Source organism: Acipenser ruthenus, chromosome 25, assembly GCF_902713425.1.
Source record: "Acipenser ruthenus chromosome 25, fAciRut3.2 maternal haplotype, whole genome shotgun sequence".
Classification (NCBI taxonomy): Eukaryota; Metazoa; Chordata; class Actinopteri; order Acipenseriformes; family Acipenseridae; genus Acipenser; species Acipenser ruthenus.
The window spans coordinates 23,025,945-23,042,719 of NC_081213.1; the positions used below are offsets into that span (position 1 = coordinate 23,025,945).

Here is a 16,775-nt window from a genome sequence, read left to right on the forward strand (position 1 = left end):
ATGCAGCTTGGCTCCTTCTAACAAACCTGCACAGCATAGTAATTCTGCATGCAGAAGGTCAGGTGACCTATATTTAATTCTGGCAAAGGCAGCTTTCACTGCTGGACGGCAGTCTGTAATCAAGTTTCCAACAGTCAAGTCCACCATGCTTTTGTGTTTCCCAGGACCATCAAACTTAATTTAACCTATAGGAGTAGACTTTATAAGATATGTGATTTTTAAATGGGGCAATGGTCTTTTTATAGTATACCTTTGGAAAACTGTAAGATTTATTTAATGATATGTGTTCTGTCACTGCATCATTTATTTATTTGCTTTAATTAATTTCCATCTAATGTCTTTGTTTCAGGTGGCATCTATTTATAAGGACCCCAGCATTGGAAATCTAATTAATATTGTTATTGTAAAGTTAGTTATAATAAATACTGAACAGGTAAGATTTGTTTATATTTGAATTATGAAATACATATTTTATAAATCCTAAACAAACACTGAAACGAAAATGTTATATATTCGATGTCTTTTGTTAATTAGGAAGGTCCTGCAATATCATTTAATGCCCAGACCACATTAAAGAACTTCTGCATATGGCAACAAACTCAGAATCACCTTGATGAGACTCATCATGCCCATCATGATACAGCTGTATTAATTACAAGGTAAACATTACAGTGTGAACTTGGTAAGTTCAGGAGATAGGGACATAAGCGTGGTATGTGCTTAGTTATTACAGTCTGGCTTAGGACCTGGTATTCCATCCCAAAAGGGGGAGGACAGAACACTGGCTGGTGTTATTGCACAGTGTCATAGCAAAGGCATCAAGTAATTTTAAGTGTAAAGTGATGAGGCCCTTATTGTAAAGCCAGTTTCATTACGGTTGATTGAATGATTAATGAAGTGATTTTAAGAATGAGTGATTTTAAGAACAATTCACTGCTTTCATAAAATTGTTAGCTAGCTAGCTAATGTTACTGATTATTTTAAATTAGTAGTTCCTTTTTTTTTTTTTTCTTTTACAGACAAGATATTTGCAGAGCCCGTGACAAATGTGATACATTAGGTAAGCTTTTTTTTGTGTGAAATGTCTAGAAATGTTATACAAAGTGTAAAACAGCAACCCTTTTTAAACCATAAATAAGAATTGTGTACTTTTTCTTGTTTTTTGTAATGTGTTTTATTGCCCTTATGTTTCTGTGTTTGTGTACAATTCTGAACAAAATAGTGCCGTTTTATACTATGAAAATGCTGCATTCATCATATACGTTGTTCATGAAAATGGACATTTGTTTTAAATAATAACCATAAAATCCTATTTCTTGACAGGTTTGGCTGAGTTGGGTACAGTCTGTGATCCATATAGAAGTTGTTCCATCAGTGAAGATAATGGACTAAGCACAGCTTTTACAGTAGCTCATGAACTTGGTCATGTGTAAGTATTGCACCAGTTTCTACAGAACATACAGCACATGTGTTTTAACATTAAAATGTAATTACCAGTAACAGAAATATTGAAGAATATGGATACAAACCATGGTTAAATTATTCTTGCAAAAATAACTGAACTTTAAACTATAATCCTCCTCTCAAAATACCCATGAGACTGTGATTGATTTGCTAAGCAAAAAATGATGAGCAGATGTAACTTTCAGTTGTAGTATTATGTGTAGTTTTGATGTCCATGATCTTTTTATTTTCTGAAGTGAGTTAATACAAAATTCCTAAAGCATTTTCTAGGCGCTCCCACATATACATTACCTTAAGAGTATGCTAGCTCTGTAACATTTAACAGTTTTTTTTTTCCTTTAAATATCTGCTTCTTGTGAATACTGAAAGATTAAAAAAATTACCTCTTAATGGCGATGTGGGACATGTTTGGTGTTTTTTTTTTTTAAATATAAAAATCTGACTTAGCCATTTTTTATATTTATATTGATAAAAGGGTTTTTTTTGTGTGTGTTTCTAATTAGGTTTAACATGCCTCACGATGATAGCAACAAATGCAAAGAAGAAGGGGTGAAAAACCAGCAACATGTAATGGCACCGACGTTAAACTATTACACCAATCCATGGATGTGGTCAAAATGCAGCAGAAAATACATTACTGAGTTTCTCGAGTATGTGAATAACAGGTTTTGTCAGTAATTGTTATACATAATTGTAAAATGGCTTACATATGGTAAATATACAGTATCCTTATTAGTTAAAAAAAAAAGCATTACTGATAATTCTATGTAATAGAACACCATTTTTAATGTTTTAAATTTAATGCTGTAAACCTCTTCTTTTTTTAAAAAAAGAAACTCAAAATTAGAGTCTGAATTTTTGTGATGAAGAACAACTCTAAAACTATTGCATTGCATAGTATACAGTAAATCATGCAATTAGCAGACATTTAAGTTAACGATGAAATGGACATGTATTTATGGCACACAAATAAAAGGGGGGTTACAATAAATGCATATATTTTTACAGTAATAAACTTTTTAAATATGTCATGTAAAAATGGATTTTTTCTCTTGTAAGTTGATTTTTTTTTTTTCTTTTCAATGTTATTAGTACAGGGTATGGAGAATGCTTGCTTGATGAGCCTACATCTAAACCATACACTCTGCCTCAACAACTTCCGGGTCGCATTTATAGTGTTAATAAACAATGTGAATTTATTTTTGGACCCGGAACTCAGGTGTGCCCGTATATGGTAAGCAGCTTCTTAATATTTTATTAGTTACATTTTATATAATCTAATTTCATTAAAGTGTTGTTTTATAGCTATACAAGAAAAAAAGTGACATATTTGATTTAATGCTGCACACTTCAGTGTATTAGGGAGGAACACAGATGAGTTACTACTTGGGTAAAGGAGGTGATGAACTTAATGCAATAGATCAGAAACTGTATGCAGACAAACTATAAAGATAACTTACACAAGTGTTTACCAATCTTTACTAGACACAATGCAGGCGACTTTGGTGCTCAAGCCCAGAAGGAGCTCAGAAGGGTTGCCGTACTCAACACATGCCTTGGGCTGATGGAACTGAATGTGAACCTGGGAAAGTAAGTCTGACAAATATTCGATCCAAAGTACAGTGCAATATGCTGCACACTGTTCTACGGTTTGGACTAAAATGCTCTGCACTTCTTCAACAGAATTGTGAGAACTATGGCTTCAGCTGCAGGAGCACAAGCTCTTTCCCTCCCAGAACCTCCTAACGTTGTGTCGCTTTTTTTTCTTTCTGCTTTAGTACATGGAGCTGTTAATTAGTACTTTCCAACATTATACTTCCTGCCTGGTTTCCTACATGGAAAATTTTAGGGCACCAGTGGTAATTCACAAAGCCTTACATTTGTCAAAAGTCGACAACTGGAGTGGTTCTTCGTAATTACTTTCAGATTGTACTGTGTATTCCTAAATAATATAGTCCTAAAAATACTTTTCCAGAAATGAAAGACCCCCTCCAATACTGATTTATACTAGTAAGAACGGATTTCTTTAGTTAAAAAAGCAAACAAATAGATAAATATAGTAATCGAACATGTAATGATTCTGTTTGATAGTTTAAAAAAAGGATACTGCGTGCTTTATGTCCCCCCCCCCCCCCCTCATCAGTTTGTATTGTAACTGCCCTGTAGTTCAGGATATTTGTATAGTTTCTCTGTTTTTTTTTTTCTCCACAGCATTGCAAGCATGGCCTGTGCATTGCTAGGGAGCATGAAGCTACAGCAGTTGATGGAGCGTGGGGAGTCTGGAGTCCTTTTGGAACATGCTCCAGGACCTGTGGGGGTGGCATCAAAATTGCAGTGAGAGAGTGCAACAGACCTGTGTAAGGAAACTTGTAAAACTGCAAGATTAAAAATAAAAAAGATAACCCAGCTCTTCTCATTTTATTTTAAAATCTGATAATTAAGTCGTACAGTATTAATAGGGCTCTTCGTTTCGGTTTTTATTTTTGGTTATGTGATGTCCTTTTAAAGTTATATTGAGCCGACTCAATTTCTTAATTAAATTCTTGGAAAAGTGTTCATTGTGAAACAAGATCACTTGTTTTTTCTCTTGTAACCCGAATAAGACTATGATTCTGTTTCATTGATAATGTAAAAAATAAAATGCAGCTCCTTATTTTTAATTCAAACCGAACGCAAAAAGCGAGTTTAGTTAAATTGCTTTTCCCAGATTTAAAATCTTATTGACTTGCTGCAAATATGTTATAACCTGTTTTGCAAATAATAGTTTCCTCTTAATTACAATTTAATTAAATCAAGTTAACTTAATTTGCTGTTTGCGTTCGGTTTGAATTCAAAATGAGGAGCTGCCTTTTTTTACATTATCAATGAAACAGAATCATAATCAAGTTACAGGAGAAAAAACTAAAGTGAACTTGTTTCATAATCAACACTTTTCCAAGTGTTTAATTGAACGGAGGGACATCACGTGATCAAAAAAATAATAATAAAACTGCACTGCATGGGTCATGAATATACTGCTGTTTAAATTAAAGCGACAATTTACATTAACTGTTCACTAACCACGCTCTAATAAAATAATAATTATAGTGTTCATATTGTTGTGTATTTACATTGCATATTCTTGTGGAAATAACATGAATAATGGTCAGTATGTTGCTTTGATGAAAAATGTATTTTGGAATTGCTTTAGGGCAAATATTAGGGCTCTTGGGCTAGAGATGAATTCTAGAGATAAGTATATAGTATATGAAAGCAAATACTACAGGAGCCCACAAGAAATGCATTTGTACATTTGTGCAATTTAACTGCCCATGAAGTCTGTTTAATATCTTCTTCATTTGTTTCTATTGCAGACCGAAAAATGGTGGAAAATACTGCCTCGGTCGAAGGATGAAGTTTCGATCGTGCAACTCTGACCCTTGTTCCAAGTTAAAGAAAGACTTCCGAGAGGAGCAGTGTGAAGCATTCGATGGAAAGCATTTTAACATTAATGGTCTACCTCCAAATGTACGCTGGGTTCCCAAGTACAGCGGACGTAAGTCATTTCGCAAAATTCTCATTCAAATCTTTTCAAAAGGTGCGTACAGTTTCTTAAAAGTCAAACCACCAGTAGCTTTAACTGATCCTTTTTTATTCTTTTTTTATTCACAGTTTTAATGAAAGACCGCTGCAAACTCTTTTGCAGAGTTGCTGGGAGCACAGTCTATTATCAGCTCAGGGACAGAGTTATCGACGGTACTCCATGTGGACCTGATACTAATGATATTTGCGTACAGGGTCTTTGTCGGGTAAGACATTTAATAACTATTTTGTATTAAACAATATGAAGGAATGCCTGTTTACTGTGGGAATGGAGTTTTCTGAAGGGCCACTGCAAATGATGAGCTCTTGCTGGATATAATGGTATTGTACGAATTCTAACTTACCAGCACATATACTGCTTCGTACTATGATTGGCATTAATTGGCAGCAATTTCACATGGAGAATAGCTGGAAGCTGACTGCATTACCCTGTTCAAGCTTGCCATACATCAATCACTTTTTTTAAACTCATACAATATTCCTCAGTGTTTTGCCATGCTTTCACTTTACTTTATTCCACTTAGTTATGCTTTTCTCTTCAATTTAGATTTTAAATTGAATTGGAGTTCATACAGTTCAAAAAGTGAAAGCATTCCACAATAAAGTATAATGTTGTAATACAAGTCCTGCACATATTCCTTTCTTTACAGCAAGCTGGATGCGACCATGTGCTAAACTCAAAAGCACGAAGAGATAAATGTGGTGTATGTGGTGGTGATAATTCTTCTTGTAAAACAGTGTCAGGCACATTTAATACAGTTAGTTACGGTAAGAGGAAAGTATATTATTGGCATGTACTATTCTTAATATTACTTTCATAAAAGGATCTGATATATCAATACATGTAGAGATTAAATGAAATAGTAAACATGGACACTTTCCTTTCAGGATATAACATTGTTGTACGTATTCCAAGTGGTGCTACAAATGTTGATGTGCGCCAGCACAGCTACTCAGGAAAACCGGAAGATGACAACTACCTTGGTAAATTTATTAAAATATTACAGCTTTTATATTTGTAATCTGGAGTTACTTCTGTGTTGTAATTTTTAAATAATTTAAAACTGATAAAGTACAATTGCGCTGTGTACATGTTAGTCCAGCCCAGAATTCAGGGTGTGCTCAAGTAGTTTATGCTCATACAAATGCAAAGGCACTGAGACAAGTTTTTTTGTTCCTCTGTACATTGTGTGTTTAATCCTAGTGGGCGATTAAGATATAGGGGATTGAAACACTACTACCTGTCTACAAATGACCCAATTAAAAGTAACAGGATTAGATACAGCCTTGTGAGTAAAGCACTATGTACAATATTTTAACGTTTGCATCACTGATGTATCACATTACAAATGTGAAATTCAGTTACAACACAAAACTTGTACTTGGAAGTGTGATCCAGTACATGCTTAAGTACAAGTGGTCATGTGGAGCATTTAAAGATGCTAATGAAGGCCAGCCTGCATATGCTTATTTACACTTGACTAAGTGTGAAAAATGTAACCTGAGGAACTATGTGAAGACAGAAGCAGCCTTTTTACATTTTAAGTGCAAAGTGATTCCTCCAACCCCAGAAGGTGTAAGGAAGTACCCTTTGGTTGAGTTTGGGCTGTAAACTAGTTCAAAAGACAATTAAGACACCTCAAGAGATTGATGAGTTTCTAACATGTATGTCAACATTTAGTAGGATGCACAGCACTTTACCTGATTTATTGTTGATTTTTTTTCAGTTGTCTTGTCTTGCAGCAAGAAACTTTGTAGTAGTATAACTGTGATGGGTGAAATGGTGGGGAAAGTAACTCAGGAAATTAGCTACATAATCACATTAGTGTGAATTTGTGCAATAGACTGCTGTTTTACAGGAAACCACTCAGATTTGTTTCCAAGGCATGATGAATGTTTTTTGTCCCAATTAGATACACCATTTTTATACTTGCTTAAGAATTTTGGTAAAAACATGAACCTCAAACAGTTTCTGTATTTATCAGTTTAACGTCACCATTTTGCTAGTTATTAGTATAAAAAATAAAAATAAATCTTTATTGTAATATATTTTCAGAAACCTGAGGAATCTGAAAGCGATGTTTTGAAGTACTGGTACAAATAACTACAATAATCTTGAAAGACAATAATTTAATTTCACTTTTCACGTATTGGTTCACTGATGTATTTTATTTTTCTTGTTTCCTCGTAACAGCTTTTTCCAACAGCCGTGGAGAATTTCTTCTAAACGGAGAGTTTGTTGTTAGCATGTTTAAAAGGGAAGTTAAAGTAGGAAACACCGTAATAGAATACAGCGGTTCCGACCACGAAATAGAACGACTCAACTGCACGGATCGCATTGACGAAGAAATTACAGTTCAGGTAATGCTATAAATTGGTTCAAAATATTTGTACAGTGGTTATTTTCATAAAGGTTTTTTTTTTATGTTCCAAAAAAAAAAATGATTAAAAGCTTTCCCATGGTCTGTTTTTCGTCTTTTATTTTTAATTCAGGTTTTATCAGTGGGAAATTTATACAACCCTGATGTACGATACTCGTTCAATATTCCCATTGAGGACAAACCGCAGAAGTTCTTCTGGGATCCATATGGTCCTTGGCAAGAGTGCAGCAAGCGTTGCCAAGGTATGTAGTGAGAACAATAAGCTGCAGAGAACTGGATGCAGCCTGCAATAGGATTCTGTGACTCTTCTGAGCTAAAATAATAGATGGTACAGCATATACACAAAATTCGATGTACAGCTGTGCCCAAATATTTTGCATCTCCTAGAATTTTAGGATTGAGACATTAATTAATATATATATATATATATATATATATATATATATATATATATATATATATATATATATATATATATATACACACACACAAATTATGTATGAACATAATTTGGATATTTTATTTAACATCATATAATCCAAAAAACTACCAAATTATATTGCAAAAGTCTACCGGAAGCCATAATAATAGTACAGCACAGTCAGCACCGCATTATCGGGACGCCTCAGGAGAAGCAGCCTGAGAAACCACAGAGACTCCAGCTCCTTCAAGAGTTAAACGTGGTTTACGCAATTTACACAAATCACAGCGTAATCACGCGCTCTCTGCACTGTGCTATGTGAACCATCTCCCAGAGTTGTATCCCATTTAAGCAGAAATCCAGATTTATCAGTATCCCGATTAGGCGCCACCGACTGTATTTCAAATTAGATTTTGAAATGTCAAATTTTTTTTAATTTTTTGTCAGTTTTTCTTTAAGTATTTGGAAAACTACAAAGCGGCATGTAACTCAATATGTTAACATAACATTATTCATCAGGTTTCATTCGATTTTGTGAAGCAAAATTAGTTAATTCTATAGAGTGATGCAAAACTTTTGCTGTATGTATTTGATTCCAGTAATTGCAGAGATTTGTATAAAAGTACCTTGTAATATATGTTAGTCAATCCATAGTATTTGTTCTTCTGTAACTGCTACAATGGTTGTGGAATGTCCCAGTAATGTCCCGCTAATTTTATTGTTTGACAAATGTTATAGCTGCAATAAAAAGAAAAAAAAAAGAACTGATTATAATAATCAATGTGGTCAGTCACAACTTTTTTTTCTGGGAGGAAAACTTATTTTGGAATATTGGATTTATATAAAATAAATAAAAATTAAATAAAAATGTAACCCCTGTTATCTTATGTGCTTCTTGAACAGGTGAACGCAAGAGAAGACCTCTTTGTAGCAGAGAGTCTGATCGTGTGGTAGTTTCTGATCAAAGATGTTTAGGATCTCTCCGCCCTCCTCTGGTAACTGAGCCTTGTAACACAGAATGTGAAATCAGGTGAGGTACCTTGCTAATTCTTCATTAAAAAAAGTAAGAGCTACAATGGTTGTGCTTTGTCATGTTGGTAGATTTACTGAGCATATGCTTCGGTGAGACTGATTTACAAACAGTTTATGTCACCTCAACTGTTATTAAAAAATAATAATAATAATAATAATAATAATAATAATAATAATAATAATAATGTTTGTACTGTGACAAAAGCAAATTAAAATTGATTCTATAATACCCTGATAAAGCTTTCTAATGTGTTGTGTAACAGGTGGCACATAGCAAGGAAACATGAGTGCACAGCTCAGTGTGGACCTGGTTATAGGACTCGAGAAATCTACTGTGCAAAGCACAGCCGGTCAGAAGAGAAAACAGAAAAGATAGATGACCGATACTGTAGCAATCAACGCAAGCCAGATGAAACGGAAGCATGCCAGGGGGAATGTAACGTAGGAGGCTGGCAGTATTCTTCTTGGACAGAAGTAAGCAAACCGCAGTCCATGTTCCATTGCTTTCTTTACCTTACACAGTGCAAAGCATGGCAAAAGACGGAAAATAATCTGCTGTTTTGTTTTTGTTTCAGTGCTCCAAAAGCTGTGGTGGTGGTACCCAAAGAAGGGGTGCCGTGTGTGTTAGTTCTCTGGGGTCAGTCCTTGATGACAGCAAGTGCAGCCAGCAGAATAAGCTTGTTACCCAGAAGTGCAATGAATTTGTGTGCCCACAGTGGAAAACAGGTGACTGGTCAGAGGTAAGTGACGTTTTGGACATCGTTTTTTATTTATGTATTATTATTATTTATTTCTTAGCAGATGCCCTAACACATTATTTTTTACATACAATTACCCATTTATACAGTTGGGTTTTTACTGGAGCAATCTAGGTAAAGTACCTTGCTCAAGGGTACAGCAGCAGTGTGCCCCACCTGGAATTGAACCCACGACTCTCCGGTCAAGAGTCCAGAGCCCTAACCATTACTGCACACTGCTGCCCCGGTACATGTAATCTTGTTGTTCTGCCAGCATTTGAGAAAGTTAAACGGAAATAAACAAATCGGGCATTTCATTTATTTCGGGGCTTGTAAGTATTCTTAAGTTGTTCCTGACTTGTTTTAGAATCGGCCAATGATGGTTTGGAGTGGATTGCTTTGAAAATCTGGACCTCTATATATTCCTTTCAGATTTTTTTCAGCCCCTTTATAAACCTTCTTTTAATCTCGTGGATACCAGTGTTGGATTGATGCTGCAACATGGAATCACTCCTCTTTGCTGGACAGCTCAATTGTCTGGCAGGAACAAGAAGCTTTGATTGCCCTGCTGTTCAGACCTTGACTTCTCTGGCCACATTCACTTGAGTCTTTCATGCTCTGGAAACAGCTCAGATACAATTAGATTATTTCGGTTTTTGGCAGTTTTAACATAACACTAATCCAGTAATGTTTATCCCAGTATTTGTTGTGTGGTGGGCCTCTACTGACAGTGATACCCCAGAAAGGGATATGAATGCAGGTTTTGTTGTTGGTTTATGTTCTCACGCTGTGGGGTTGTGTTTCCAGTGTCTTGTGACCTGTGGGAAAGGGTACAAACATCGGCAGACCTGGTGTCAGTTTGGAGAGGACAGGTTAAATGACCGATTGTGCGACTCTTCATCTAAACCAGTATCCATGCAAACCTGTCATCAACAGGAGTGCGCAGCGTGGCAGGTTGGACCATGGGGGCAGGTCAGTTTAAAATGTCCTTGTTTGTTGCCTTGTAAAGGAGTTCTTAAATTTTCACATGTTTATAGACATATTTATACCAAAGCTATAATATACATTTACAAAATTAAACCAGGCAGGTTTTCTAATCAACAAAATGTTCTAATCTTTCAAACTAAAGAAAGGAAATGTCATGGAAACTTCTCTATGTGCTTGCAACGAAACACGATTACTTCTCAAAATACTGCATCTTATCTTGAATGCAGTGTGCAAACTTCCAATAAGTACAAAAGTGTGACACAGATTATGCACTTGCATACCATAGAATTGGCAATCGTGTTCAATGTATATTTGAAGACATTAAATGAACCATGTGCAATTCTAGCTGAACCGGCGCCCTGCAGGTTTGACCTCATTTCACTCAAACTGGTCAAGTAGAAGAGTGTGGCATGTGCTGGACTTTGATTTCTAAGTGGGGGAAGAAGTACAGTAACTTCCAAGAACTTCTCTTTCCTTTCATGTTCCAGCCATTGCTTTTAACATTTGTGTGAGGAAGATATGACAGGAGATTGTTGCTATAAACATTGGGTTAAAAAGGGTGTATACATGATTTTTCTTGTTGCTGCTTGCAGTGCACAACCACATGTGGCCCGGGCTACCAAATGAGAGCAGTTAAATGTGTTGTAGGATCATATGGTTCTGTCATGGATGACACTGAATGCAATGCAGCTACAAGACCAACAGATACTCAGGTAAAACCACCTACCTTTAATTTACATTTTATCTTCAAGTTCCCCCCATTTCTTTCATGCATGTGCTGAAGTTAATTTCTCCATCTATATACCCAATCTAATTAATTCTAATGTAATCCTTATTTCTGATACTCAGTTTTAGTTATGAACCCTGCTAACTTTCGTTTGATGGGGGAAATAAGTGGAAGTGTTGATACAAAAAAAATCAAAGAATGATGTACTGTTTCAGCGAAATATTTAATTTAACCAGTATACAACTTCTGAGTGAAAAGATAGAGCACAGCTCCTAAAATACAGAAAAGAACACTGTTTGCGAGTTGTTATCATATAGGAAGCAGTGGTGGGTAATTAAAGCTGAGCAATGGCAGTTGAGAGGCCCTGGGTTTGGTTCACAGCTCAGCCACAGGATTTCTGACCTTGAACAAGTCACTTCACCTCTGTGTGATTCCAGCCATTCATCCGTGAAGCTGGGTACAAGCGGTAGATTATACTGCATGGGCTGTCCAAGGTACATGATTTGTCACAATCAACTGTGTGAAGGGGTACTGCTTGCATTGCTGGAACATCTAATATGAAAAATAAATAAGGTTTGCCTAAATGAGTCTTGCGCTATGTGGCATTTTGCAGAATTGTCTAACATAGAATCATGTATTAACTTTGCTTAAAGACTCCCTCCACCATGAATCCCTGCTGTGGTTAATATTTGATCAGCTGGATGTACAGTTAAAGTAGATTAAGTTAATAGTAAACTGTTGCAAAGCTTAATATATGGTAATACGTTTCACTACATATACTGTGTTTATTTAACCGGTTACCTGCCTATTATTACCCTAAAATCCCTTTGTGATTGTATGTTGTTGTTCTCTACTGAGATTACATTATAAGTGAACCATTAATTTTAGTGCATCTGAATTTTGACAGGACTGTGAAATGACTGTGTGTCCCGCTGCACAACCAGTTGTTCCAGAATCAAAACTACCATCACATGGGGTCCACAGAACCCAGTGGAGATACGGATCCTGGACCCCAGTAAATACATTTTAAATCCTGTTTCACACTTAACTGTCTATCTGAAGTGGCCAAGCTTTCAGAATACTATTTTTATTTATTTATTTTTACCTAAAATGTTAATATGCCTGTGAGTAATTGAGAGTTAATCCAGTTGTTCTTTTTTCAGTGCACTGCCACATGTGGGAAAGGCACCAGAATGCGGTATGTCAGCTGCAGGGACAATCAGGGTGGAGTAGCTGAGGAGTCGGCTTGTTCCCATCTTACTGAGCCCCCTGCCAGAGAGGTGTGCTCTGTTTCATCTTGTGGACAGTGGAAGACGCTTGAATGGACCTTGGTAAGAATTTTTTTTTAAAAATATAATATAGTTTAATTTAGATTAAATGTGGAAATGGAAACACTTCATTGTGTCAGTTGATATGAACGGTGTGTCAGTTATAATGAATTGAAAATTGGAATTGCATGGGAAATAATACTATTATTGTAGTTTAGATATTGTATTTAAATTCCTGACAACAAGTGTTACCGGTGAATATACTACTTGGACATTATTGGTGTTACCGAACGTCCATTGACAAGAAATTGACCAGAAATAAGAAAATCCTAAGCAATCTATAGGGTGTATCACTTTTGAAACAGGTAGTGTAGGGATCTGACAATACGCAGTTTAATATTTTATATTTTTTTATCAATGTACATAAAGGCATATGGCTGAAGATGATATGGCTGTGAAAAGATAAAATGCAATATATTTACATCTCTTGGATACGTATTCATATGGTTTATTCAATATACTTGTTATATAAAAAAGCATCTACCCATGCTGAACATGGGCACATAGTTTGGTATTCATTCTGGCAACACTGTATGCATTTCTGGCCTTGGACTTCGTCTTGCGTGTTTATCAAAGTCTTTGGCACAGGCATTGATTTACTCCCTTGACCTCGCAGACATTGACCGTGAAGCCAACTCTACTTTGAAATTTCTTAACAAACATGTACATTGATCTGCGTTTGTTTGAGTGTTAGCCAGGTTTCTCATTTTGGGCAGAAAGGGTCATTTTGTTGAACATTTAAAAAAAAAAAAAAAGTGTGTTGCTTACAACAAAAATTACAACTATAACATCTAACTCTTTTAAGTATCAGTATCTCCACTATTTTGATTTGAACCCGTACCAAAATATTCAGTCACTCCCTATCAACTCACTGACAGCTGCTGTTGCTTGAGCTGACACTGCCAAACTGAGGCAGCTTGGCACCGCTGCTTATAGACTGCAGCTTCACATAATAACTCCTTAAACCACTGCTATAACAAAACAAACTAACACTTATTGACTTTTTTAGATGTATTTCAGGTAAAACTATAGAAACCAGACAAACCGGTCAAGTCATTTTTGACTGATGTGATTTTTCTTTTTTTAGTGCTCTGTGAGCTGTGGTCAGGGGAAGACGACAAGGCAAGTGGTCTGTGTGAATTTCAGTGATCAGGTTGTTGACATGAGCGAGTGCGACCCAGACGATCGTCCAGCATCCGAACAGGAATGTGCCATGTCTCAGTGTCCCCCTCACTCTGACCAGGGGAGATTACCCACTCATCGACCCCCGGGCCGTGCGTATCCCCCAGGAGCCCACCAATGGAGAATAGGACCTTGGGGAGCAGTATGTACATTTTTAAATAACAAAAATAAATGTGCTTAAAAAAGGACATTTGCACACGTGACGTAATTGCTTTTAGGTGTGTTTTTGTCTTTTTTTTTGTATTTTAATGAATGTCAAAACAAAACATTTTCATTTGATATTCTGAAAAGCTTAAGTATTGAGATTCCTTTTTGTAATTTTTCTGACAGTGTTCCAGTACTTGTGCTGGAGGGTTCCAGCGGCGTGCTGTTGTGTGTCAAGATGAAAATGGCTATGCAGCAAGTTACTGTGATGACAGGACTAAGCCAGTGGAGCAGCGATCGTGTGAATCTGGTCCCTGCCCTCAGTGGGTCTATGGTAACTGGGGAGAGGTAAGATTTGTGGTACTCTGTGTGAGAAATATACTAAAGTTCATAGTAGCAACCTACGATACTGAAATAGCAATGCTTCCTTGCAAGTTACATTAAGTGACATATGCAGCTTCCCAACACAAATCTGGAAATTATTACAATGTAATTACACAAGCATTTACTTAGGTTGATGCAATCCAACTCTTTAACTGTCCCCCTGTTTTACCTAAGGGGTAAAAAATCCAAATCTAGTGCCAACTCTAACACCCATTTGAATATAGTAACTCAAGGTTTATCGAAACGGGTTTGGGAAGCCTGACCCTGAACAGTGTAAATGTTTTAGTTGGGCACCATTTTGGTCCAGTAATATGGGGGTCAGAATTTCAGTCTGACAGTTGATCCAAAATGGTGCCCACAAAAACTGTGCCTGATGCTTGCATAAGCTTCCTTTTCTATAAAGCTTGCTGTAACCCAGATGTCTAATGTGTGCGTGTAGCTTTTTTATTATTTGTTTTTTTTATTGAAAGATCAGCAAATTTGTTTGCAACGTTACACGTTTTCTGTTCTTCTGCTTAGTGTACGAAGTCATGTGGTGGCGGAGTCAAGACCAGACTGGTTGTGTGTCAGCGGCCCAATGGGGAGCGATTTAATGATCTGAACTGTGAAATTCTTGACAAACCTCCAGATCGTGAGCAGTGCACTTCTCAGGCTTGTCCTCCAGATGCAGTCTGGAACACCGGTCCTTGGAGTTCGGTACGGCCATGAATATTTTTATTCTGTAGTCTTATACAGTTTTTCTAAAGACAGGATTTTTTTTTAACAGTGTTTAAGCTTGTACATAAAAAGAAAAACAGTGCACTTAATTTATAGAAGGCCAGTAACATGTAGGGTAAAGTACTTTTCTAAACAAGAATTTTTCGACTTCCAAGTTCACTATGCACATTTTATTTTGATACCTGTTGCTCCTATTTTTTTTTTTGGTTGTTGGTTCATATTTACACTCTGTGGCATTTAAGCATTGGTTTGTAAGTAATGCTTTTAAGTTGAAACCTGTATATCTCTTTTATAATTTGTTAAGTAAGCAATTGCTTAATTCATGTACATAGTTCACAATGCAAACCACTGCTCAACTTGCAGTTATGCAGCAATAGCAAACTTATTTTGGAGAATGATTGTGCCTAACAAACAAAAAGTAGTTTTTTTTATGTATACTGAGTGATATTTTATATACATATTTTATTTTATATTGTTTGTATATTTGAAGGAATCAAGCAAGTAATGTATTTGCTCACAATGTAAAAACATGATTCTTTATATTAGTATAATAGTTTTAAAAGGTAAAATAAGTGTTGGCATATCCAACATTTTAAAGCACTTTATTCCAAAGGTGTTATTTATATATACAGTGTATGTATATATATATATATATATATATATATATATATATATATATATATATATATACAGTGTGTGTATATATATATATATATATATATATACACAGTGTGTGTGTGTATATATATATATATATATATATATATATATATATATATATATATATATATATATATATATATATATATAGTATTTGCTAACTGCATTTGTAAATAGTGTGGATGCTTTGTTGGTTTATTACAACAATAGCTGCATCCATGTATTAAAAAGATGCCTTGCCATACCTCACTTGAAAAAAAACAAACAAATGTAGCCATTATTGTATAATACTCTAGGATTTTAATGGTGCTTCTTCAGAACAAGGGAGGAACAATGTTCTCAAGGACATTGTGGGTGCTATTATCGTTTTTTGTATACACTCTGACATTTAGCACACTTTCCTACCACGCTGTCTACCCTGCGTTTCAATGGTATTCAAGAGTGGGTAGAGAGACTAAAATTAAGGTGGTTTATTTCACTTTTTTCACATTAGGAAATACGTGATAGTACAAGGATTTTGTTGTTGTGTTTCAAAACTGCTGTGTCCAATTGTCTGTTGTCAGTTGAAACCAGATTTTTTTTTTTTTGTTGAAGCTACGAGCAGAACCTTCCTTTTAACCGTGTTTTACTAAACTTTGAAAGATGCGAGAACAAGGAGGACCAGCTTTGTTACTGACTATCAAACTCTAAGCCAGTTATTTGTGTCTACCTCATTATCAAAATTCACTTGCCCACTTTGTTTGAAGTGGGCAAAGGGCTGGTTAAACTAACCTCACAAGCCAAAAGACAGGTATTACTTGGAATGTTGCAGCTAATTCACAGTGACTTTAATCTTTGTACATGAAGCATCGTTTTTAAGACACATCATTTAAACCTGCAGTATTGGCTGAATTGTTTCAGTTTTATGGACTTTTTGTATATTTATGTAATTGTGTATTTATTTTTTACTTGGTATAATAGGTTTATTGTTAATAATATTACATTTTTTTATATACGTATTGTATCATTTTACATTGTTTAATGTTAATG

At 35.5% G+C, this 16,775-nt stretch overlaps 1 protein-coding gene across 1 annotated transcript in view; it reads left to right on the plus strand.

Moving 5' to 3' along the window:
- The window catches only part of LOC117413997 (A disintegrin and metalloproteinase with thrombospondin motifs 9-like), a 47,177-nt gene that overhangs the window by 6,589 nt on the left and 23,813 nt on the right, over nucleotides 1-16,775 (plus strand). The window contains exons 5-28 of the mRNA XM_058999669.1: nucleotides 350-433; nucleotides 535-659; nucleotides 1,020-1,060; nucleotides 1,324-1,429; nucleotides 1,968-2,114; nucleotides 2,557-2,698; nucleotides 2,950-3,054; nucleotides 3,676-3,821; nucleotides 4,818-4,999; nucleotides 5,116-5,252; nucleotides 5,697-5,814; nucleotides 5,935-6,030; nucleotides 7,241-7,407; nucleotides 7,540-7,669; nucleotides 8,752-8,878; nucleotides 9,144-9,354; nucleotides 9,456-9,620; nucleotides 10,425-10,589; nucleotides 11,198-11,317; nucleotides 12,239-12,346; nucleotides 12,495-12,662; nucleotides 13,747-13,983; nucleotides 14,172-14,333; nucleotides 14,889-15,065. Of these exons, the coding sequence (XP_058855652.1) occupies nucleotides 350-433; nucleotides 535-659; nucleotides 1,020-1,060; nucleotides 1,324-1,429; nucleotides 1,968-2,114; nucleotides 2,557-2,698; nucleotides 2,950-3,054; nucleotides 3,676-3,821; nucleotides 4,818-4,999; nucleotides 5,116-5,252; nucleotides 5,697-5,814; nucleotides 5,935-6,030; nucleotides 7,241-7,407; nucleotides 7,540-7,669; nucleotides 8,752-8,878; nucleotides 9,144-9,354; nucleotides 9,456-9,620; nucleotides 10,425-10,589; nucleotides 11,198-11,317; nucleotides 12,239-12,346; nucleotides 12,495-12,662; nucleotides 13,747-13,983; nucleotides 14,172-14,333; nucleotides 14,889-15,065 (3,366 nt within the window). The remainder of the gene's footprint in view (nucleotides 1-349; nucleotides 434-534; nucleotides 660-1,019; nucleotides 1,061-1,323; nucleotides 1,430-1,967; nucleotides 2,115-2,556; nucleotides 2,699-2,949; nucleotides 3,055-3,675; nucleotides 3,822-4,817; nucleotides 5,000-5,115; nucleotides 5,253-5,696; nucleotides 5,815-5,934; nucleotides 6,031-7,240; nucleotides 7,408-7,539; nucleotides 7,670-8,751; nucleotides 8,879-9,143; nucleotides 9,355-9,455; nucleotides 9,621-10,424; nucleotides 10,590-11,197; nucleotides 11,318-12,238; nucleotides 12,347-12,494; nucleotides 12,663-13,746; nucleotides 13,984-14,171; nucleotides 14,334-14,888; nucleotides 15,066-16,775) is intronic.